Source organism: Lichenostomus cassidix, chromosome 1Aa (genome assembly GCF_008360975.1).
Source record: "Lichenostomus cassidix isolate B80296 chromosome 1Aa, HeHo_3.0, whole genome shotgun sequence".
NCBI lineage: Eukaryota > Metazoa > Chordata > Aves > Passeriformes > Meliphagidae > Lichenostomus > Lichenostomus cassidix.
This window is the reverse complement of record NC_139480.1, coordinates 32,166,369-32,190,849: the sequence shown is the minus strand read 5'-3', so window position 1 is coordinate 32,190,849 and position 24,481 is coordinate 32,166,369. Positions and strand designations below refer to the sequence as shown.

At 40.1% G+C, this 24,481-nt stretch overlaps 1 protein-coding gene across 2 annotated transcripts in view; it reads right to left on the bottom strand.

The window, feature by feature from the left end:
• Window positions 1-24,481, bottom strand: part of RASSF3 (Ras association domain family member 3) — a 106,793-nt gene that overhangs the window by 65,006 nt on the left and 17,306 nt on the right. For both annotated transcript variants that reach the window (XM_085044342.1, XM_085044349.1), the window contains exon 2: window positions 11,968-12,092. In XM_085044342.1, the coding sequence (XP_084900468.1) occupies window positions 11,968-12,092 (125 nt within the window). The remainder of the gene's footprint in view (window positions 1-11,967; window positions 12,093-24,481) is intronic.

Here is a 24,481-nt window from a genome sequence, read left to right as displayed (position 1 = left end):
AGAGCAAAACTCTGCTTTTACTGACTCTGCTAGACTGAACATCTTCTCTTTCACTGTTTAACCTAATGCCATGATTCTCAAAAATCCCAAAGAGAGTGGGGCTACTCCTGGAAGTCCAGGCAGCTTCATGGGACACAGAGGGAACCAAGAATAAAAAATCCAGATGGCTCATGTCAGCCCCTCTTGTCCCTTTTCTGTTTCACTCTTCCTCTTTCCCTGGCAGTAGAGGTCTCTCCTCTCTCTGGTCCCACCGTGGGGGATGCACACATGACAGGCTGGTCCTGCACTGGGTGGAAGGACTTGGCAGCAGAGGGGTGAAGTTCAGCAGCCTGGGGTGAGGGTTGAGGCAGGGGAAGTTGTGGGGGCTGCGCAGCCCGGCACAGCTTGGAAGGTTCCTACTGGGAGGTGGAGCATGGGATCTCAAAAAGATGGTTCAGCCAAAGGAGAGGACTCCTCACCTACCCCCATAGAGTGGCACTAAGGACACTTCTCAGAGAGACAGCAGCTGCCAAAAGACAACTAGAAATATGGATCCTAGGCATTTCCAAACCTCTTCTTTCTTGTATTCATTCACTCAAATAAATTTTTCCTGTGTCTATCTGTATCTGCTGATTGTGGGGAAAATAATATAAAGAACTCAGTAAACTCATAATTCACAAATGCAGATGCCAGATATTTTACTCCTTCTACTTCCTCATACTGAGTTAATTCTGAATTTACCTTTATCTGTAATCCTCAATTTTAAGAAATCAACCTTGTTTTTCTTCCCCAAATGATGGATTCTTTAACAAATTCAGGGATATTCATAGAAGTTACAGGTAAAGCATAAAGAAGAAACAATCAAATTCTCAGAACGTAAGTCTGTGCCACCTAATGCATTCCTTCACCCATAACATTTGACAAGAAAGAGATCATCATCATTGTTATGACAGGTAAGGAACACTACTCACAACGTCACCATTTCCAAAACCAGCTTCTACTTCTGACTGCCCAGACTGAGACATATTTTGAGGTAAAATGAAATAGCAGGTTTGCATGCCGTGCGCAACTCCCTCCAAAAGAACAAAGAAAAGAAAGATGGAGGTGAAAGGCTAAAAATTAAATCAGCACATCTGAAAACCGAGGCCAAATTAGCTTGCTGAAGGCCGTATCTAATGAGTCATTAGTAGAGCAAGGACTGAAAATCTGGCTTCCTCAGTCCCTGTTTCATGCTCTAATTCCCACCTCCAACAAACTGCTTTATAATAATCATAAGACCTTACTGATTAGTCATATATGCAGATAAGGAAATCTCTTTTCAAGGTTACTGTGAAGGAAAGTATTACTCAGGATGGCAAAAGGAAGGTCGAGGGAAGAGAACAATGCAAATGGAAAACAGAGTGGAGTGTGGACTGAGCAATGTTCCTCTAAACACAAGTTCAGGAGTACTGGAAAATATAAAAGTAGTGTTCAGCCTTGTGACACACTGGTCTTCCTTCCACAGAGAATAATGTTTCAGAATTTTCTGATAAGAAATCGCGATAGAAAAGCCTAGTGAAATTAAGACAACATAATTTTATCCTGAAGTCAACTAGGTGAGGTCAGCCCCAGGCAGGATGCATGGTACTGACCTCATCCTGCTGCCCCATGGTAACCATCATCAGTGCTCTGTTCTCACCTAGGACTGTAAAGCAAAATAATCAATGATTATCTTCCTGCAAACAAACACTCTATCAGAAAAGACAAAGCCTTAAAAGGGGATTTACCATGGTTACAACACACACTTGCAAGCATCAGCAGAGAAAGAGATGGAGAAGCATAAGATAGGACTTAGGCAAATCAAGTAATTGTATCCAGTTATCCATGTGACTGCAGCACATCAGCAGGCACAGGCACAGGCAGCTCTTCATGGGTTCACGAGACTAATTGTAACATGTGTCTGAAGATCTCTTGGGATCTCATGGTAAAAGTTTTCTTCTCAAATGTAAAGGGGGGATAATTTTTCCATTTTTCTCTAGGGGTTATCCAAATAGGGCAGGCATGCAGAGACCATCTGGGTTTATCTTCTCAGGAAACTTTCCAGCTTCCAAGCATCATGGCTCCAGGATTGTCTAGGCCAGGAGCTGATCCAAAACTCATCAATAGGAGGGGCCTCTTGATTAGGAGCCAGATCACAAATCATAAGCAATTTGAAGGTCACAGGTAAAAGGTCATCAAGAACAATTGGATCAAAACAGTTGGATCACTGTTGGTTTAAAAATCTCATCTGCGACATCACAACCATAATGTAAAGTGTGTATCTTGAAAGAAGTGATGAAGGGATTTTATCTAATTTTTTGAAAGGGTTGTTACATCATTTGTGAAATAATCATTCAGCAAAAAACCCAAAAAACCAACAAACCAACCCAACAAAGAAACAATGACAACTGATCATCAGCATATTATTTGTAGAACAAACCAGACCTAAAAAGCTTGTAGTCATATACATTTTGTAGCTCAGCCTCTGTGTTCAGAAGAAACAATGCAATAGCCTTTTGTATCCAGGCAGCTTCTTTCACTTGGCAGTAAAGGATTGTAAGGCCTCGGGAAACAGAGGTGCTGAATCCCCACTGGGACCTATGCTGCAGGAATGGAGGCTTAGCATAGCTTAAATAAAAGGAGAGGCAGGAACACGACAAAGTGGCTATTGCTTGAGATCTCCCACAAGTGCTGAGAGAACACAGCATGTTTCAATCTGGGGAAGCCAGCCACTTCTTCATGCTTTGGGTAGGAACATGAAGACTACTCCCCAGAAATTACCTATTAGGACTTCACTGTCATTGCATTTAAATGGTATGTAACTGGTGACACTTTCCTCTTCCCCAGTAAGCATATTGAAACACTAACACTACATCGCTGAATTTTTACACACTTACACGCACTATTTGAAGAGAAAATGGGGCATGATTAAGTTCTTATCCCCGATTCCTGTGGAGCAGACTGGTATGAGACAACACATATAAGACTGGAGCTTCACTGTAGAATGAGATCCCTTGCAGAAGGGGAGCACAGAGTGCAGCACACTCACACATTTGGGGAGAAACTGAGCTCCTGTGAACAGGCAGGCTCTTCTGCACTGAGGAGGAGTCTGGAGGGCAGCTTTTAGGCAGTGTTGCCAGCAAGAGGAAGCCATGAATCAGTATGAAAAAATGCTACCTGCTGTCATTTGATTCCTGCTCTCTGGGAAACAAGACTTTTCAGTCCTGTAAGATAAACAAACAGAACAACATAGGGCTCTGTTGTCTACCTGTTTTCCTAATACCTTTGTTGCTGCTGGTTGGCATGCTACTTGGATCAAAGACTGGGAACAAATATTTTCCTATCTTCACCCAGCAATGTTATCATTAAAAATAATCAAAAACCACTCCCCACCTTCCTTCCCCACCAGGGAAGGTTTTGCATCATGCCCTTCCTGCAGTGAGTCAAAAGGCAGCAGCAATCTCTTCTGTGTATATTTCCAACAGCTGCTAATGCCATAAGTCAAACAAAAAAGCTGAAAGTCTATTTTAAAAAAACAGATAATGTGAAGCTGGAAGGGTATTTGAGAACATGGGGTGTGAGTTTCCCAACAGTTCTGACTTTCTTTTCTAATTGATTCTCGCTGCCATCTCGTTATTTTCTCAGGGTAAGTCTACGTGGGATGAATTAAGTAGCCTGTGTCACATCACCAGCCCAGCTACCTTCCTGAATATTCAGATGCAAAATAAAATCAGCCTTGAATAAGTGCACTAGAAAGTGTCTGATATTAAATATCCCTCCAGACCCTTGTTCTGCTTGAAACCAGTCACCCCTTTACTCCTATGGATTAATAGATTAGGACAGACCTGACATGGCTGTTGGTAGTTCTATTTACATTGAGGTGTTTAATGGATATGAAAAATATAATCAGGCCATGAAGGGTAGAAAGAAAGCCCCTGTCACTCTGTTTGCCAGTCTGTCTCTAACTGAAAGGCAAAGTTCAGTTGTCCATCTGTCATCTACAGCATATGGGCTTTTGAGAAAAATCAGTGTTAGGACTTAGCACTGAGACAGAGATTTGCGGGGCCCAGCATTTATACCCTATTTAACAATTTCCCTACCAGTGCTCATTTTCTTTGCATATTTTGAGGGTTGAGTAAGCACTCAAGACACTACCATGGTCAGTGATTTATCACCCAGCAACTCTGCAACTTCCATGTACAATTGTAATCTACAACATAAACTAGCAAAATACACATCTTCAAGCACGCAAGTTTTGATGCAATATCCATTTGCCTTCACATGCCACATCAAAACCAACTGTCCCAGTGACTGCTGTCCTGATCTGCATGTTGAAAATCTACCCTGAAGATAACACAGAAATGTTCTCTGATCTCTTTGCTGCACAGTGTCACAAGCCCAACCCTCAGGCTCCACACAGAACTTTATGTTTTAGAGGATCAGTTCTCCTTGAACTTCTTCTCCAACATGATTAAGCAATGCTATTTGAATACTGGAGAACCACCTGGAATATACGAGACCTGCAAGCCTGTATTACCTATATTAAACTTGTAATGTGATCATCTGTGCTCTGCTGAGCCTGCTGAGATACTGAGAAGATATGAATAACTGTGAAGATATTAATAACTAGGAAGAAAACTGGCACAATATAAAAATACAGTTGGTTATTTTACATCCTACACCTGGCACAACACCAACAGCGGGAAGTGGAAAGGGTTGTGGAAAAATGTGTGTAGTAAGAATAGTCTGTATTAGAAATAAATAGAGGAAAAAGAACATTGATCTTACAATGGCAGCTGACAAAACAGCAGGTTGAGGCTGGCTACATTTTTAGGGAAATGTATTTTCTAGGAAGACAATACAAACCTCTTGAATATGCAAACACCTAACTGCAAAAAATCAAAAGTGCATTTTTAATGTTCCCCTTGTCTAACAGGAGAATTTTCCTGTAATTTGAAGCCTTGTCTGCTTCTTCTACGGAACTAGAAAATCAGAGCTGTTCGACTAGAGTTGATGTGGTTGCTAAACAACTGATAATTGATCTGCTCCAGGTTTCAGTAATGTGTGCTTTAAGCAGTGAGCTTGCTACCTTTCTGTTTGAAAGATCAAGCCTGAATATTATCCAAGTACTTTAAATGGAAAAAAAATCCCCAAAGAACTCCAACTTAGGAAAAAACATTTGAAGACAGATTTACTGATCAAAATGTGTGGGTTTTAAAAAAAAGTTTAAAAACCATAATGGCATACAAACACAATTCAGATTGCTTCTATGGGCTGAAAATTTCCATCCGGTGCCAAAAAGCTGAAGTTCATTCTGTTAAAAATATTAATTCTAGGATTAACACCATTTGGTGGTATGATGATAAAAGTCCCCTCACCAAGTGCCCCATACAGTCTTTACTTACTGGGCTTTGAGGTCAACTCTGAGGTTTAAAAACCTCTCCTTGTTTAAACATGTCTTTTGGATTCATCTTGCTTGCAATATTCAACTACTGCCTCAGTCACCATCAACCTGAGCATTTGTTCAGCGTGCTCAAGCAAACTCAACAGACTATTCCATGATGGTTATGCCAGAGAATATTAAAGAAGTCTACATATCTGATAGAGTAAATTAGAGTCTATAAAATGTTGCAATTAATGTATTATTTAAAGATCTTAAGTCAGTATTGTGCAAAAACCATTTAAATAATATTCCTGTGAGGGAGAGTTGCAAATGGTAGTGCCCCAAGAACAGTTGTGAATACTCTCAAGTTATTTTTTGAAAGCTTGGAACTAATTTCTAGTTTATATAATCAATCAAGCCTTTTATTTTTGCCAAATAGATTTCTCTAATAGTAACCTGAGCATTATACACAATTAGAACTGAAATCAGCTTCAGTTTTGGTTTAGAAGTTTTCACAGCTCCTGGTAAAATTTAAATCTCTCTTTGCCTGCCAAAATAAGCATGATTCAGTTTTCCTCTTTTCCTGTCAACTACTATCAAGCATATCCAGGTTTAACATAGATTTGAAATATGTGAGCCATAAAACCCATGCCCATTGTACAGAGTACACACCACTGCCAAGAGTTAGTAGAAGGGGGCAATCAATAGCTCCAAGGTAGCTTTCATTATTAATCAAGCACTGCATACACCTACATTATGATATTCTGCTCTGTGTTGTCAATTTTTTCTCAATGGGTTATTTTTGAAGAGAGGTTCAACTACTGCATCCCTTAAGAGAAAAATCTGAAACCACTTGCAGTTTAAGGTACATTTAGGTGACAACTTCAGTGCCCTTCCATATCCAGAAGTTTCTATATTAGCACAGTGAGATCCTCTCATTCTTCTCCATGGCATTGATGCAATTTGAAGCAATCTGCGGGGTGTTGTTGTCCAAGTCATTTGTAACACCCTACATCCCTTTCTGTACCAAGTGCCTCAGGTCTTGTACAAATTTCGACTGTGAGTGCCCTCTGTCTTTGAGAAAATTTGAGTGCAGTGAGACCTCTTTGGGAAGGCTTGTAATCCTGAAGAAGAAATTATATCTGTGGCTCATGCATGAAAAATTGTAACATTTTGATCTATCTGATGATAGAAAAACAGGAAAACATTAAAATCCACATAATGGCTTTGATACTTCTTAGACTTTGAGAAGGCCTTGGTATTGTCAGTCAGAGGTGTTGTGCCTGTAATTGGCAATATGGTAGCACAGGAGAGGATTGCTGGAAAGGAGCTTTATTCATCCCACTCTGCTTGTTCCTGGAAAAAACTGGCAACCCTTTCCCTAGATTTTTCTGAGCTCTCTGTTATGAGACCATAGAGAACCTATTATATAATTTCCTCTTTAATCTCTATAGGAAGTTCAGGAGGAAAATATCTAGGGGCACGCATTTTTCACCTGAGCCATATATTTCTACCATTGGGCACTTGCGGTATGTTTGACACTGTGAGTTTCATTTTCAAGTATTTAACCCTGAAGCCTTAGTGACCTGTAAGAACAGCTACATCATGGAATTTCCCAGACCTTTTTATAATGAAATATATATGTGTGTATATAGGCACACACATACACAAAGGAGCTCAACAATTAGGCCTTTTGAGCTCCAATGACTTGTTAACAAAGTCAAGCTGCATGACCATTTTCCAGATTCTGAGACTGTTTGACCACACATGTATGCACCCAAGTGCTCCAGCTGCTGGCAGAATTGCACAGGAGGGATATCCATTGGAAATCCATTGACTCCCTCTGCAAAATCAGCAGTTAAGAGCCTGTAAGAAATTCCTCTTTCCCATAAGGGAAATCTTAAGCTTAGATTCTCAGACTGTGGCTCAACAAGACATTTGTTCAGGGGTATTTGGAGGCTAAGGTGCTCCAGCCACATCACAACACGCAGCCTCTGTTGTGTTGACAGCACTGTTCACAGGCTGTGTTGAGAACTGAAGAGCTGATTGGGCTTTGCAAGGGCAAACATTAGAAGCTACAACATTTTCCTGACCCATTTAAAAGAGCATTGTCCAAAAGCAGCAGCCCTGCTGCCACTGGGAGTGGAAGGGCAGGGGGAGCATGCAGAAGTGTACAGGCATGAATGGGTATTGAGGACCAGGAACTACAGCTGGGTGCCAAGCTCTGCTGCACACAGGGCACCACCAGGTCTCTGCAGCAGAATGAACTGCAGCTTATATCATCTGTATCAAGCAGGAGATATATTCACATTGCCTGACCAATCTAAAATGGTATTAGGTCATAGAGAGTTAGGGTTCAAAGCATTGTCTTCATCACACACAGTTATAATCTCCCTGGGTGAAGGAATTTATGCAAATACAGAGGTGCCACGACCCTTTACAAGAAAAGATCTAAACTGTACCAGCGTAAGAGTGCCAATATAATGACTTCAAACTAGTGGTTCACCCACATAAATTTACTTTGTTATTAAAAAAAAAAAACGCACTTCAAAACAAAATGGTTATCCTGCTAGGAAGAAAAGGCACACAGCCCACGACTGTGGTCTGTTAGCAAGTCATTCCTCCCCATAAATACTACTAAGTTTGAGCATTTCAGCAAAATTCCTTCATTCCCAAATACATGTGCAATCTTTGTAACTATGCATTTGACTAGCATAGCTCATGCAAACTTAACTGGGTTTGCATGCCATGTGATTTTCAAAGTCACGATGTAGATAAAGCAAAAGCAGGCATCACTGGAACACTTATCAGTTTGCTTCTTGCTGGGGAAAGTTCTGTGCCAAGAATCTAATGCCTATTTTAGCAAATAATGTAGTGCAGCACACAGCTCTGTAAAGGGCAGCAAGTGGTGCTGAGAATCCAAAGTCCTCGATAAAAACCCTTCATAACTTTTTACTTAGGAAAATCTCTGCTTTGATCTGGTGGACTGAGTGTGTTTGTTAGGTAGGCTCCTGGAGTGCCTCTTCTCACAGGCTTCAGGAAGCAGCCTAGTTTTCACCTGAAGTGGAATTGATTTTATGTGTCACTCCCTGATATCAACCAAAACAAGGGAAGTGAAGACACTTGGAAGATTTGCTTCAAAAGCACAGTCCTGCATCTAACTAAAACCCTGCACACTAGACACCATCCACAGTATAAGAATACAAGAATAATTTTGTAATGAAAATAGGTTCAGCCTTTTTCCCATCCTTTGACCCCTTTGCGGTTTCATATTAAACACCTGTTCAGTTTTATGCATGAGATGCAGATTCAAACTTTAAACAGAAAGTTAAAAATCACATTAAGGCTGATAAAGTCCAGAAAATTTCAGCATGGAAGAAAATAGTAATTTTGAGAAGTCAGCTGAGCTGCGAGTTGTGTTTAATTAAACAGTAACCTAATACCAGCTTTTGCAGCAACGTTCCCATTCAGAGATACTAAAATTATCTTTAAAAATTCTAATTCTTTTTTTACCTACAAGAAAAGTAGACCAGTCCTAGAAAGACAAAGTGATATGAGCAGATCAGAGGCAGAGGAAGGAGTGAATTCAAACCTTGCAGCTTCCCGTGGTAGCTCCGTCTGCACTGTGCATGCAGGACAACAGTGCATAAAGAAAATGACCCAACAGGAAATGTTCCAGGTTTTCTGCACGAAAAGGATTGCTGCTTCAAAACCAATGGATGATGGATGCTGAAAATAGCATTTGAATCCTCATCTTTCGTGTATCAGTTGTCAGGCACACACTGACCCAAACAGCTAGTGAGGAAAGAGATTTGCAACAACTGTCATCCACTGCAGGCAGCCAAAGTGTGGCTTCTTCCAAGAGGAAGGAAATCAGTAGGAAAAAACAGTACTTCTTTGATGCGATCTTGTTGCACACAAACAAATGCACATGAAATTTGGCTCCCCTAAGTACTGTAAGGCTCAAAGAGCAAGAAACAGTTTCCTTGCTCAGTATTCATACCCAGGTCAGCACTAGCTCTTTCTTAGATCTCCCACAGGCAAGCTGTACATGACTTTTTGAGAAAAAAAAAAAATTAATGCCCTTGTCTCTCTGCTCCTGTGGTATTTTCTTGCTGACAGTCACCCACATGGCCAAAACTTGTGTTGCCATGTACTTCCTCCTCTCCATCCCTGCTACTCTGCCTTTCAGCATCTAAGTTATTCCCCTTCACTCTTTCCAACACCAAGACACAAGGAACTCGCAAGAGACATTATGTCCTCAGTCACAGTTCGGGTGACTGGAGAAGAATCTCTTCCTACAAGATAAAAAGTTGCAGAGAAAATTCAGTGATGACCTGGAGGACACACAGCAAGCTCAGCAAGAGTGCTCAGAAATTTTAGAATGATAGAATTAATAAGGTTGGAAAAGTCCTCCAAGATCATCAAATCCAACCTTCAACCAAATACTACCAAAGCCACTAAAACATATTGTGAAGTGCCACGTCTGCTCATCTTTTGAACACTTCCAGGGATGGTGACTCCACCACTTTCCTGGGCAGCCTGTTCCAGGACTATGCTGAACAATCACTCTATTCACTAGAAGTCACTACACATCCTTGTGTGACCAAATATTGTTTTTACTTACTGGATTGTTTTACTTTTTGATAGAATTAGGATTTCATAAAAATTGTTTTTGACATAAGTCTGTAGCAAGTTCCATTTTTTTTCCTGCTAAAAAAATAAAATTATAAAAGTGCTTCCTGGAATCTGTCTGACATGTCTATGGCAGGGGCTGAGGATAAAGTCTAACTTTATCCATCACAAATGTTTCCCAGCTAGATTTTAGGTTTTCTGTACATTCTATAGGAATTTTGCTTGACAGAAATCTAGAAAGGAAAAGTGCTGCACTGTTTTTTAATTTGGAATTCTCTGAGAAAACCCTTATTTTGGTTGATTCACTGGTGAGTAAGCGATCATCACAGAGCAATGTAAGCATCAGGTTTTCTCTCAGCTATACATTCATATTTCTTGCTGCTTTTTCCACCAAGTTCAGCTTGCTTTGCTTTGTGTGTTTCCTCAGACTATTTTGCTGAAATGGCAGTACATCATCTTTAGTTCACAATTGTGTTGCTGGACTTCAGAGCTGACTCAGAATAAATTTTTGCAATCCTCAAGGAGGATTCCCTTGCTCTTCTTAGTACTGTTTAGCATCTGCACTTAAATAGGGCTAGGGCTACCATCAGCTGTGGCTGCATATCAGACAACATGATAAAGTAGGAAGATAGCAATGACTTTGAAGACAAATGGCATCTGTTTGATTCCTTGAACCAGACTGATTTCAGGAAAGGCAAGTTTAAAGCAGAAGTTGCTGTCTAAAAGGGGTATCTACTGTAGTGTGCTAATATATTTGTGGAGCAGTCTTTCACGTACATAACTGGGCAGCTTGTGAGGGCAGCTATATTGCCTCCACTATATATGATGGACAATACTGCAAGAAAAAATACCCAAGAATTCTAGTTTCTTGCCATACAAAATAGTCTTTTAAGGCCTCAGCATAAATATTTGTAAGATACCAAAATATGCTTAACTTAAATTGAAAATGTTTATTCTGTACAAGATTATTAAAAAAAAAAAAAAACCAGACCCAAACAATCCACCCCACAAATGTGCTAATGTGATATCCTTTGGGTAGGAAAAGTGACACAGGATGTACAACTGGTGTGTGTCAGAACATTAGTTTTATGCATTTGTGCATCTTATTGTGGGGCTGAAGGAGAGGAAGAGGAGACTCCTTGGAGACAGAAGAATTTTGGGTTGGTACAAATTTTACAGCTGATAGCTTGTAGCATGGTGCAGCCTGTGCTTGGCAATTCTGTGGATAATGTAAGCCTGGGTAGGTCTGACTGTTCTATGAATCTCTCTTGATTCTTACAGTGAACACAAATTCTTACAGTGAATAACATGAACATGTTCGATGATAGCTGGGTCTGGGATTGTCTGGGGTTTTTCCCTCTCCCCCAGTAAGGACATTTCTTCAATATGAGTTATAAAGATAGCATAAAGGTTAAATTGACCACTGTGGATATGCATATACCAATTTTTTTCAATAATTAGGTTTTTAATAATACTTTTCAGTTAAACCAGTGAACCTCTAAGTTTAGACCAGACCTGGGTTAATGAAAGGGTTTTTAAGTGCTTAAATAAAAAGCTTGAGAAAAGGAACTTGCACACAAAAAACTTGACACAATTTTTCATCCTCCCTCCCCCCTAAAAATAAAAAGAGGAGAGTGTCTGTATGTTTTCACAGGTGCCATCTCAGAGGTTTTTACTGGTTAGGTGTGGGGTCCCAAATCAATATGAAAACCACTGTTTTGTGGGACTACTTTTCAGTCAGTTTGTCTAAAAACTAATTGGGGCAGGAGTAACCCAGTTGCACCTCAGCCCAGCTGTGCTGGAAACTCACAGCACTGGGTAGGAAACCCAGATTTGCTGGCCAAGCCTCAGTGAGACATTCTTCCCAAGCAGCCAGGTGAGGCAGGCAGACCACACTTCATTACAGAGCTGACAAGAGAAAGCAGTAATTACATGAACACGAGATCTATTACCTGACCGTTGCTGTAAGATGAATCTAAGGTGTCATGGGGAGCAAGGCAGTCCATTAATTTTCCATTCCGCCGGCAGCCCAGGTGCACCAGGTCTCGGCAGTGAGCATGGCAGGTGTACTTGCAGTCTTAAAAACCCACACACAGACACCAGGGAAAGAAAAAAAAGAAATAAAAATGGTATTTAGAAATGAGATTGCTGCAGGCAGAAGTTAGGAGTGAGATACATCCTCATTTGCTACGTGACCTCAGAGAAATAACCCCCTCTGCAGAGAATTTCCCCATCCGTATAAAAGATAATAATAGCTACACAGTCCTGGAGATGTAAATTCACCGGAGCGAAGGTGACAGTGCAGTACACCTCCCAGTGTCACACTGACAGGCCAGCAGTGGAGCAGGTCTTTAATTAGATCAGGGCTGCCTCAGTGAAATGGTCTTGCAAAAGGTTCATGCCACAAACTAGGTATTAGCTGTTGCAATGTAAGCACAAAAGGGGCAGTGCTTAGAAAAGACACAACATTTTTGACTTATAGACAAAAGGTCTACCCATCTACCCACATAGAGTTACTGCTACATGGTTTTTCATGTTTTAATCTCTAGGTGCTCTTAAGAATATGCACATGAATATTGAAAGAAGAATGAGTGGCTTATCTGAAGCCTTATTATGCTGGTAAATCACATAGTTGCCCTCAGTGACAATTCAGAAATTTCACTTGCTGGCTATAAAAGTCAACTAAGATGGCTATTGGAAATGTAAACTCATTATAACAGAGGCAGATGACCCCGCCTCTAGTAAGAAATAGATGATTCATATGCCCTCTAATCTCAAAGAAAGAATCACTTTAAGAGTATTTGCAAAAATAGCTTGTATTTGCTTTGAAGCCCTGTTGTGTTTGCTGGTTTTCTATGTAAGTTGGGCAGAGTTCATGATGCCATCTTTGTCTAGTACTGAATATCACTTTCTATTTTTAGGTTGTGAATTGCTTATAATTTTGCCAAGGAGCAACCACTTGTACTTCAATTTTCCATGCTGGGGAACATCATGCTGTTTGTTTTAGAACATTTCGGCTAAAACAATTCAGCCATTTCCAAGAATGACTTTTGGAGGAAATGTTTTAATTTTCTCTAACTAAATTAAACTTACATTTTTTGTTGTTATTATTGTTACAAAGCTTTATGCTTTCAAGATTTATAGTAAAAGATTAATTCTGAATGGACTTTTTTGTTCCCTTATCAGCCTCTCCAAAATTTCAGTTTCCCTCATGTTTGATTAGATTCCCATTACATTTCCCAGAAAAAAAATTCCTGAACTTTCCTATTTCCAGTCCATACTCATCAGTGGTTTTATTGGGTAAGACAGCAGAGAGGTGCCTGAAATGCTGTTTCCCTTGGCTAGGAACTGGATCATTAATGTAAAATCCCTGTAACATCAGATCATTCAAAAGTAAAAATTACAATGTTGATAAAGTGTAAACCTGCAATCACCTTTCTGTGCCTGATACAGAATTTATGCTACACTTGCATTAAGGCAAGATTAATTGTATTTATTTGGCACAAAGTCAACCCATCAAAACCTTTTCAACACCAGTGACTCAGAACAGTGAGTCCATCCTGGATCAGCACTCCCAGGCAGATAACTGGGATGTTTCTGATCTTGAACCAGACTGACTACATCACAACAACTATATCACAATAATATCACTGTATCTCAAGTCACACTTCTCTTGAGACATCAGCAAATAGCTTCCAGCTAATTATGGGTTACCGAGAACCCTGTTGTAGTATAAATCAAGGCACTGAAAAAAGACTCAAACTCTCTAAAACAGTCATTGCATTTAATGCAGAATTTGAAAAACATTAAGCAAACCAGTCAGAATTCTATGGGGAAAAATAAAAAAAGAATGGTTAAGGTAGTTGCATGGTGCCCAGGAGAAATTGTAGCTGTCCCTGCATCCTTGTGTGATGCTGGCAAGCTGTGTCAGGCTTGCTCCAGTTGCTGCCCAATTTCTCCTGGGTTCCACATTTGAGTTCCTTTATCCAATTTTCAGTAAACATGGAGTATTCCCAACTGCGACAGAAGTCAGGGAGAACTGTGCTTTTGACCCAAAGGAGGTTTTCCCAGGGCTCTGTTTTATGCTTATGCAGCTGAGATTATTTTTCAGATGACTTGTGCACCTCATGAAATTCCGGAGAAGACAGAACACTCATTTTTGTGGAGCCCTTGAGAAGGATTTTGTCTTTGAGAAGGGACACTGTAAGACACAGTTGAAAAGCCAACAGGAATAAATGAAATTCAGAGTCATTGTTTATCAGGTGAGGAATCAGGACAGCTCTATGAGAAAACCAGGATGGGAGCAGTTAATTAAAAATTACATTACAATGCATAAGCAAAAGAAGGTCAAGTAAAAGTAATATTTGAATTTCCTTCCCCCCACCCCAATTTCTGAGTTCTTTCAATTTCTGAGTTCTTTACTTTGCAAGTTCAGTTATCTTCTTTAGGAAAAATGCTTATGAGTTCACACTGTATGTCCACTTTTCATTTCTCCCCTTGTAGTTCTGACAGAGCAGACTATTTCAACTGCAAATTACCTAAAAGCCAATTAAGTTTTATGAAAATTATCTCCTGGCTAAAGGAGGGAGACGCAAACTAACACCCACACTCAGGGCAAAGCTGGCAAAATTCAACTATAACGTCATTATCTGGCAATGTCTGGACAACCAGCTACTGCACATCACCTGTATGGTGAGGAGGTTATGGGGAATGTCCTACAAATCTGTAGAGCTCCAGGGTTCACTAATTTCCCAACTTCCTATGACTACACAAATGTACATACTGAGCATGCACCAAATCACAAATAATATTAGGAAAAAATCTGTTAGCTAAACAGTGTTCTGAAACAGGAGTACTTATTAAGTTAGGAAACATTATCTCTCAGTGCTATTTTGTTTCTCATTTATATTAATTTTAATTTGTGAGACCATAATGTCATTTGCAAGACAAGCCCATAATTTCCACCTGGCTATTATAGGCGTAATTACAAAAAATGTGAAAGCTTCATCTCTAAAAAAGCTTCGTCTCTAAAATTCTTTCCATCCTAAGCTAGATTTTACCATACTGTTTATAAGTTTAATAAGCAAAATCAGAAAAAGGATGGGTTTTTTTTCCTAAAACAGTGGATCTATGTAAGATCTTTTCATATGTGTTTTAGCTTTAAATACATTATTTCATTCCAGTTGTGGCATACAGTGTTTCACAAAGGTCCAGAAAGCATCAAATTGAAAAAATACTCTTTTCTGGTAATCCTTTACTGGAGCACTCCCAAAATTTCCATGAGTTCAAAAAGTATCTATAATTCTGGAAAGACTGTTTTGGTCATCAGACTATGGATTGCCATACCATTTCAGCTTGGAAAACCATCAGAACCAGGTGCTCTTTCCTGATGTGGTCTGAAATGAATCCTGTTCTTTGAAATCAGAGCTCTGGGAGCTTTAACTTAGCACATTTGATAAAAACATTCAATGATATCTAGAAAGCTAATAGTTTTATTTTACTGATGTTCAGGCTGTCATGAACACTGAATTTATTTATGAAATGTAAAGTAAGTATCTATTAAACATATAAATATTATGATTTAGAAGTTTCATTGTCAACTACTGAGACATAATGAAGCACCTTAAAATTTATTATTCTATTGCAAAAATGGCTTGAATTAAAGGAAGGAGAATGAAGTTCAGCAATATTTCTCCTGCAAGGCAGAATTGAACTATGTTATGTCTATGATACATTGATATCATCATGTCATGTTTCAATTTATGCTTAATTTACCTTGGGTTGTTCTCTTTTTTTGTGATGCTCAAAAGTCTACATTCTAGTTTGATGCTAAAGTTGCTATAAAGATCTTTTTTTAACAGTTTCACTCAAGTCTGTAATGGACTGAGAAACCTATTCAAAAAAATAGCCTTCAGAAAGCTCTAAGCACAGCTGCTGGGAGGTGGAGATCTGCTGTAACATCAGTTTTATCTCTATGAAATACTCTTTATTTCTGCTTGTTTGTTTATCTGTTAGTCATGCTTAACATCAGTCTGAGATTAAAATAAAGTTCTAACTGTATTTCCCAGTTACTGATTTTTAAGGAATCACTCTTATTACAGATAAGACAGGATTTCCAAGGTCCTTTTGGCCGCCCTTCCCCTCCAGGGATCTCTGTGTCTAGTTCGTGCTCCTTCCCTGTTGTGGAGCTACACAAGGCTTGGATCAAATTGTGGTCCAGCAAAGCCCACATCTTCCAAACTCATAAATCTGTGACTATTCACAAGTACCACTTAAGGTCTTCTGCTGTGTCTCTGTAGACTCTGCTTTCAGTATGTACAATGGCCATTCATAGCCACAGGCCATGAGGCCCTTTTTGGGATACACGCTTGCCACAGAGGGGATCCTCTATTATTTTCCCAAACACAGAAAGACCATAGAACTGGCCTAACTTGCTGCCTAGGGAAATTCTCCACAAGCACTTGAACTGCAACCCTATCTGTAAGTGCCACAGCTCCATTCAGTGTCAGGAACCCTGGCCTGGAAACAGGATAAGCTCCTGTAACAGTCTCTCGTAGGAGCTACTCGTGGTGATTTAGATAAAATTAACCAGAGTGCCTATGGCACAGACCTGCAAAATCATGACTTGCATATATTTGGACCTCAGCAGAAGACAAGCACTTTAATCAGACAGTCCAGGATCCAACACAAATGCTTGCAGTGTTTTTGTTTGCCAAGTGTCTCACCAAGCTGGAGTTTGGCTACTGTGCAAAAAACCTGCCATATTACTCACCAGTTTCAGATTCAGAGCATTTAGATAACAGTTTATCTATCATCTAGGCAGGTAACCACCTGACTTCGCCACATCCGAAGGACATTACAGTTGCAAAGCAGGAGGGAGTGATCAGCCTTTTCGTGAGAAGGAAAGAAGATTCTTCCCTGAGTGAATCACTCACTGATAACTCCAAGGGAGGCCCAAAGGAGAAAAGAATGTATAAAAATCAGCAACCTGCATGAAGCTGGGACTGTCTGATGTCCTTACTGCCTGGGAACTCAGGGACCATATTTCTGATTTCATGCAGCAGATAGCAAATAGTTGGTTAACACATAAATTCAGCTTCCCAACTGCAAAACAGGATAGAATGACAGGTATTTTAGATTAAGCACTCTAAACTGGATTTTGTTTTTTCAATTTCTGCTGCTGGTACCTCTGTAAACCTCTAGAATCCTGTGGTCTATTTTGTAGATTTTATTTTTTTTTTAATTTTTTTTTTTTAATGAGCTTGTGTTAACCTGTTTTGTGCCAGATGGTTTGCTAGATAACTGGTAAACACCAAGACACATGTGTTCTGTGTCATGGTCATCCTCAGCCCTGACGAGGTGGTGAAGCAGGTTGGCCAGGACTGGCATCCCAGGGCAGCTCACCAGGCTTTCTGAGAAGTGGAAGGGGACATTGCCATCTAGCTGCGCGTTGAAAAACTGGGATGTAGGCGTTTGCATGGATGAAGCATCTCCGAGATCACAGTTAGCCAGGCAAGCTTGCTGGCAGCTGCCACAGAGAAGGTCCCTGACTGAGGGAGGATTGTCCACTCTTGGTACCAGTGACTGTAAAAACCATGAGAAAGGTCAACGATTCATCTATTGAAATCTTCACTGGTTCTCAGACACTTAAATGTCTCTGAGCACCTGGCCCTTAGTGACATAGGAGCATAAATCCTATTGATTTACTGTGAAGTATTAATGAATTTAAGTCAATTTAATTGGTTGGTAAAGTTAATTTGTATTTTTATCAATGTGACAACAATCAAGTCTTCTCCCTCCTTCCAATGCTTGCCAACAGGATCCAGCTAAGACTTGTCACAGAAGACTCTTGCACAAACCTGGAATCCTATATAACCTATAAACAGGCTCCTGCTCCTGAAAACTATACCTCTTTTGGCCAGATACTGCTCTGCATACAGTCCTGTTTACAGCCACCACTCCCACAGAAACAGAACACCCAGTGCTTGCCAGACCACCCTGAAATACTCACAAAATCTGTTTGCAAACAAGGCTGAAAATATTTACTTCATTCAATCGACATAAGGGTTAACACATAAACTTGCAATAGTGGAAACACTTTAAAAACAAAAGCCCAAGACAAGAAGAGGTTAGCCCAAGTTGAGGTTATTTCTCACAATCTCCTTTATCTGTTTCAGCATCACAGCTAGCTGTAGAGCTGGACCACATCCCCTCCTCAGGCTATACCATGGCTATCTTGATTTTGGAGCTTGTAGATATGCCAGTTTCTGGGAGGCAGACTGAGAGGCACATGGCTGAGCTATCCCTCTCCAGAAAGCCTGAGATGACCTACAAGGGTTCCCCTGGAACTCCTGGGCACAGGAACACCACGCAAAAATGCCAGAGTGTGAGGGAAAGGAGAGACCTCATTTCTCCTTTATCCTTTTGGTATACACACATCTGTGGCATTCTTTAGTTCTTTTAACTTTCAGGCTACAGGCTATGAAGCAACTTCCTTGGGCTGATTACATTCCTTTTGCCCTGAGCTTTGAGACTAAACATGAAATAATGAAACCATGAAAAGAGGGTTTCAATCAAGCAAGTTTCTCCTCCCCTTGTACCTGGACAGTTTTCTGACATCCCTTTTTAGGGACTCTGTCATCTGATGAAAACCTTAAGATAACCTTAAGATTTGGTGGAGTTTTTAAAATACCCTGTAGCACTGCAATTCTTACTGTCTTCCAGAGCTCCCCACATGAGGATGGTAAGCCCTGGTAAGATTCTGCCTGTTAAGAAATGCAAAAGCTAACAAATCATAACCACACTTTGTAGCAAAGGCAAAGGGAATGACTAAGAGCTCAGCTCCTGCTAGCACCTTTCCAGAGAGGAGACCTTAGAGACAAAACTGCTCATTATGGCCAGCAGACAGAGCCTATGGCTCCTACTTCTCCACACCATGTAGAGGTGTGGAGGCCAAATTCCTCTGTGCAGTAACTTCAAATGACAAATTAGAGACCAAACTTGGCAGATATCTTGGCATATCACCATGTCTATCCTTTAATGAAAAACTTCAGAGAGTGCTTTTTGTATACTTGGTCCAGTGAACCACACACTTGTCCCACACAGGTTCATAGGCTATGGAATATCTAATGTACCTGGATAGTGACAGGCTTTACTGACTACATGTACCAATGACAAAACCACAGTACCACACAGGAACTGTATTTCTTCTTCAGTTCAAGAGCAAAAAGATTGTGTGAACAGAAAACAAACCTTATTCTGATGTTAAACTGCAGTGAAGTTATGCCACACACCAAAAAAAAGTGCTGTGTAGATAAAATCCTAGATCTGACCTGCCCTAGAAATCAACTTAAAATAATTTATTTACACTTGATTTCCCACAGAACTATTAATTTTTCCTTCTAAGCTTACTTGTGCAAGACTGCAGTAGTTAGGTATCTCTACATATCATTGAGCAACATGGGGGAAGAGCAGAGGGCTGAGCTCCTGGCCATCATCCAGCTCACAGCCTTGCATTGTGCCACACACAGCCCCCAGAGTCAGGCTGGAAGCAGGCAGAGGGACAGATCCCCAACGAGTTCTGGCTGCTCCACCTTTTCCCGCCTGCTCCATAAGGCCAAACAGCCAGAGGGGTGCCTCAGCATTGCACTGAGCTATACTTGCAGCAGCAACGGAGCAGCTAGGATGGTAAAATAGCAGCTATGGCCCCTTTCCTCTGACAAACCTGTCCACAGGCATTTGAATCCCAGCTACCCACCTAACCCACCGGACCCAGTAAATTCTACCAAAAATCTATAAGACGCTCAGGTTGTCGTTAAATTAAATTAAGTTTTCATATGGAAACCACAAAATGCAGCAGTCCAGAGCACATGCTGAATTCCAGCTTCTGAGGGAGCAGAACCTGAATGAGAATGGGGATATAGGCATACACAGATTCTCACACCTGGTTTTCCTTTTGTGGTGGCTTCACAAAATGCATTTGAAATCTACCTTTGACAGAATCAAAGGCATCAGATTTTACATTCAATAAACACCTGACTTGGGAGCACATTGCTGCATGCACTACTGCACTGCAAATGTGATGGAAAGAAATAGCAGAATTTTTGTTCAAAAAGTCAAAAATTGGTCCAAAGTATTTATGCAGTTCCACTAGGTGTCATGCTGGTATCTTGGGACTTCCACTTGCTTTGACTGTTATCCTCTTCTCAATGTTAAAAACCTAAACAAATGGGTAGAATATCCCTTCCACATAAAAAACCAAAAGTGAGCTTTCACTTTTGCATGTAAATCCAATAAAGATACTGCCTTTTGAAAGCGTTTACTCTAGTGCCCTCTATTGCTGAATCCCCAAAATAGCCAGCATTGCAGATACTCACAAAGCAGCACTTCATTGTGTTTCCTCTTTAGGAGAAACAAAATGAAAATAATAGAAAGGAAAAGTATAGTTGAGGTCTATCCGTCTGTACAGTCCCCGAACTGTGTGTTCTTGATCAGACCTGAGTAAACAATGTCCCTCTTCTTGCTGGAATTAATAACAAACAAGAGGTACAACTTCCAAATTCACAGAGGAGGTGGATCATAGAAAGACAGTCCTGAGAGCTCAGAAGAGCTCCCTGCTTTACCTGGCGACAACACTGGGAGTGGGAGTCAATTCTGAACAGGTGCTGAAGGATCAATGATCAATCCATTAGAGGAGTTAAACAGCAGTTATATCCTAGCAGGACAGAAGACAGGCCTTTAGCTGACTGATCACGACACTTGAAGGCTTGAACTTCCTGCCAAACAAAACCTGCAGTGTCTTCTGTTTAAATGTAAGATGAGCAAAAAGTTGAACTACACCCATCAAATTAAATGAAGCTTAATACAAAAATAGTTGCACTTGTGCAGATCACCTCTAATGCTGGGTACAGCCCAATTCTAAACATGCTTTTGCATGCTACATCCAAGCTTGGCCTATGTTTACGTATCAAGCTCTAATGTTACATTATCTCTTTGAAACAGGTAATTCCACACTACTAATTTATTCATGTTACTCTTCATAAATGGCCAACCCACAGCTTTTGTTTCAGATGTTACAAGTCATCATGCCGGCCCTGACAGTGGATCTTGTAGCAGCTCTACTGGAGAGGTGCTTAGTTTAATTCCCAACAGCTAGTCGTTGTCTTTTCTTCCACTCGTCTTCCTACAAGCTCTGAGGGCAGCAAAGAGGTGCACTGGGAAAAAACAGCATCTTCCAACTGCTTTTACTTGACATGGGCAAAAGAAACAAGAAATGTAGCAGAAGTAAAATGGAATCTGAAATACTTCAGAAGAAGCAGCCCGCAACAGACATAAGAGGGTATTAGCAACTCCTGGTGATACTGACATTCTGCTTGTGTTACAGACATTCACTTTGGTAATCCTCATCCATGCAGCAATTGAGGCCATGAGATGCAACTCACTCTCTGAACAGACTTTTCACTTATATTTTTCACAGACTTAAGGAAATTCTTAATAATTTTACAGGTACAAATCAGGATTTTCCTTTGGATGGGAGGCAGATGAGACAAAGAGATTCATCTTGTCTAATTTAAAACTGGATAAAGAAATTTACTGGGATGATGCCTTATTCATCTCATCTAATTATCTGAGAAATGGAATAAAACAACACATGATGCAATTTGCAAAAGCCACGTGACTGGCTATGAATGAAAACTACTATAAAGAAAAGCCTGCAGTGGACTATTTGACACTAACAGAATGCATCTCTCTTGGAAAAATTCAGAGTCACAAATAACAGAAAAATGAAACAGTTATTTAAGGGGTGGAGAATTACACAGAAATGAACAATAGCAAGAGAGGCATTCATATTCCCTAGGTTTTATCTGTATTGCACTTGAAAAACACAAGAACAGATGGACTGAGTTAGACTAAAGGTCTACCAGTAGTCTGTCTTCGGAAGACACAGCCAGAAGATGTTTAGGGAACAGGTATGCAAAAAAAGGGCAACTTATGAGTGATATTTCCCCTGTATGCCTTTCTACTCTCTGTCAATCTGCAATTTACAACAAACAAACCAGAGGCTGTATTTGCACCTTTTTATTTAATATCCCTTGATGGCTCTTTCCTCCATGATTTTTTTAATCCCTTCTTAAACAAATACAAGTTTTCTAGTTTCCTAAACATCCTGTGCCAGTCAGTTCCACTACTGAATTACATACTTGCATGTGTTTGGGAAAGAGCCCCTTCCTTGGCCATTTCATGATGTGGCACTGACTTTTACACTATGGGAAATGTAGAAACTCTTCTGTTTGCAATTTTTCACATTGATCTTATTAGTAGAAAAATGTACTCTATTGAAGCTTCCCTCTTACCAAGGGAAGAAGCCCTGTAGGAGTTTACTAATTGTTTTGATAATTCAAAATGTTTGCTTTTATCTTCATATTACTATACCCTTTTTGAGAGGGCAGGATGACCAAACTGCTTCATATGACATGCAGGCACAGCACATTTTTCTGGGGTTTTACTTTATTTTCTGAACATTGAGATGAGTCTCTTCAGAGATCTGCCCACCTGATTAATTCTGTTTTCCAAGTGATAAAAACTAAATTAAAAGCCACTGCTCTACATCCGCCGCCATAATTTTCCCCATATGGCTTAGTTAATATTCATCCACAGCTATGTTTTACTGTCCAGTTACTCAGTACAATGTGTTTCTTCTACTACATTCTACAATTAACTTTAAGTGATCCTAATCACCTGGCAACATTGACATCCCACACTCATCTTTTTCATTTTGCTAATAGATGTTTTTTATTACAAATGCTGGCACAGCTTATTTTCTAACTAGGTAATTGGACTTTTAAGTGAATCATGGAAGGAAAATTACATATATATAATTAAAATGAAAAGAGATAGGAAAAGCACATGTAGAGATCCTCTTTAAAAGGAAACTAGGAACTAAAATCATGCTTTTGCAATGCAGAGGATCTTTACATGGCACACTTTCATCAATAATCCACATGTTCTTAAATGAACATTGGACATAGGCTCTTAAATGATGACCAAGAGCATTCAAATCAAATGGGCTGAAATGTCTAAAGTAGATGAACAAATACGAATTGAAAGGTCTTCACCGTGGTGGTCTGATGGAAAAATGCCATCATCTCCTATCTGCTTCCAGTCTTATGTGGTATCCTACCCATCTTCAGCGCTATGTAAATTATATCCATGAACTAGATGTTCAGGAAACAAACAGGTACAGCAGTCTGAAGAAGTTGGATCTACAGTCCTGGTTACCCACCCCAGCAGGTCTCAGCAAGATGAGACTTTTTGTTGCTGGGTCCATGCCTCAGAGCAGCCACCTGCAGTCATAAGCTCACTTTGTCTGCTACTGCATTAAGTTTAAACAGACCTGATTTATAGCCAAGTGTCCTTCTGCTCCTTCTCCCCAAACCAGCTAATTAAGCCTTCAAATAATATTCCTTGGGGGCAACCATCTTGCCCACACATGTGAGCTTGAATGCTTCAGAGCTACAGCTCCCAAGTGCCTCTACACTCTAATTATCATCTGTGTTAGGCCAAAACTCTCTCCATCATTCCCAGAGGTGGCCACTCTCCCTCTTGAGTACTCCTCTGCAAGCTCTGCAAGCTTGGCCAGCAAGGACCTCAGTGAACCCAGACACTGCAAGGGCTTCAGTGAACTGTGGGGATGACCAGGTGAACTTTGTTCAGCTGAAAACACAGGACACTTATAGGGGCTCAATGGAAAGTTACAGTATCGTGCAGGAGACATGGATCTGACTACAAGGGACTGCATAGGTGTGACACACCACTACCCTGAGAGAGACAGGGAGGCAATGCCTTTCACCAGCTGGGTTTTGTCAAAACCACTGAAATACAGTGACATTATCTGCTCATTAATTTCCCAGCTATGTAGGCTCTCAAATGAAGGTATGCCGTCTCTACATACCCAAACTATTCCCAGAATAATCCAATTAAAGAGGTCACAGAAGGACATGGGCACTTACAGCATAAGCCATCATATGTTACCTGGCCAAATATGAGAACAAAAAAATGAATTTACAAATATTTTAACCTAAAACAATCTAAATTGACATATCAAGCTAACATTGTCCTCCCTTCCCATGTGTGTTATAGATCTATTTTGTCAGCTGGATATATTTTGGAGAGAGAGCTGAAATGTTGACTTTTCTTACTGTATGATCACTTAAAGCTTTATATATTAATTATTTGAGGAGGTAGAAATTTTAAACCATTTTATCATACCCAGGTAAAGGTTTCCACTTATTTTTCATAACATATATTCTTATAAAAAAGTGATTTTCTATTGGATGCTTGACCATTCTGACCAAAAGTCCTTTGAAATCAATAAAAATACTCTACCTTTAACATTAGAGAAGGACTAAAGGAGTAAATAGAGCAGAAAATTTGCAAAAAATATCAACCAACAGCAAAGGGTAAAAA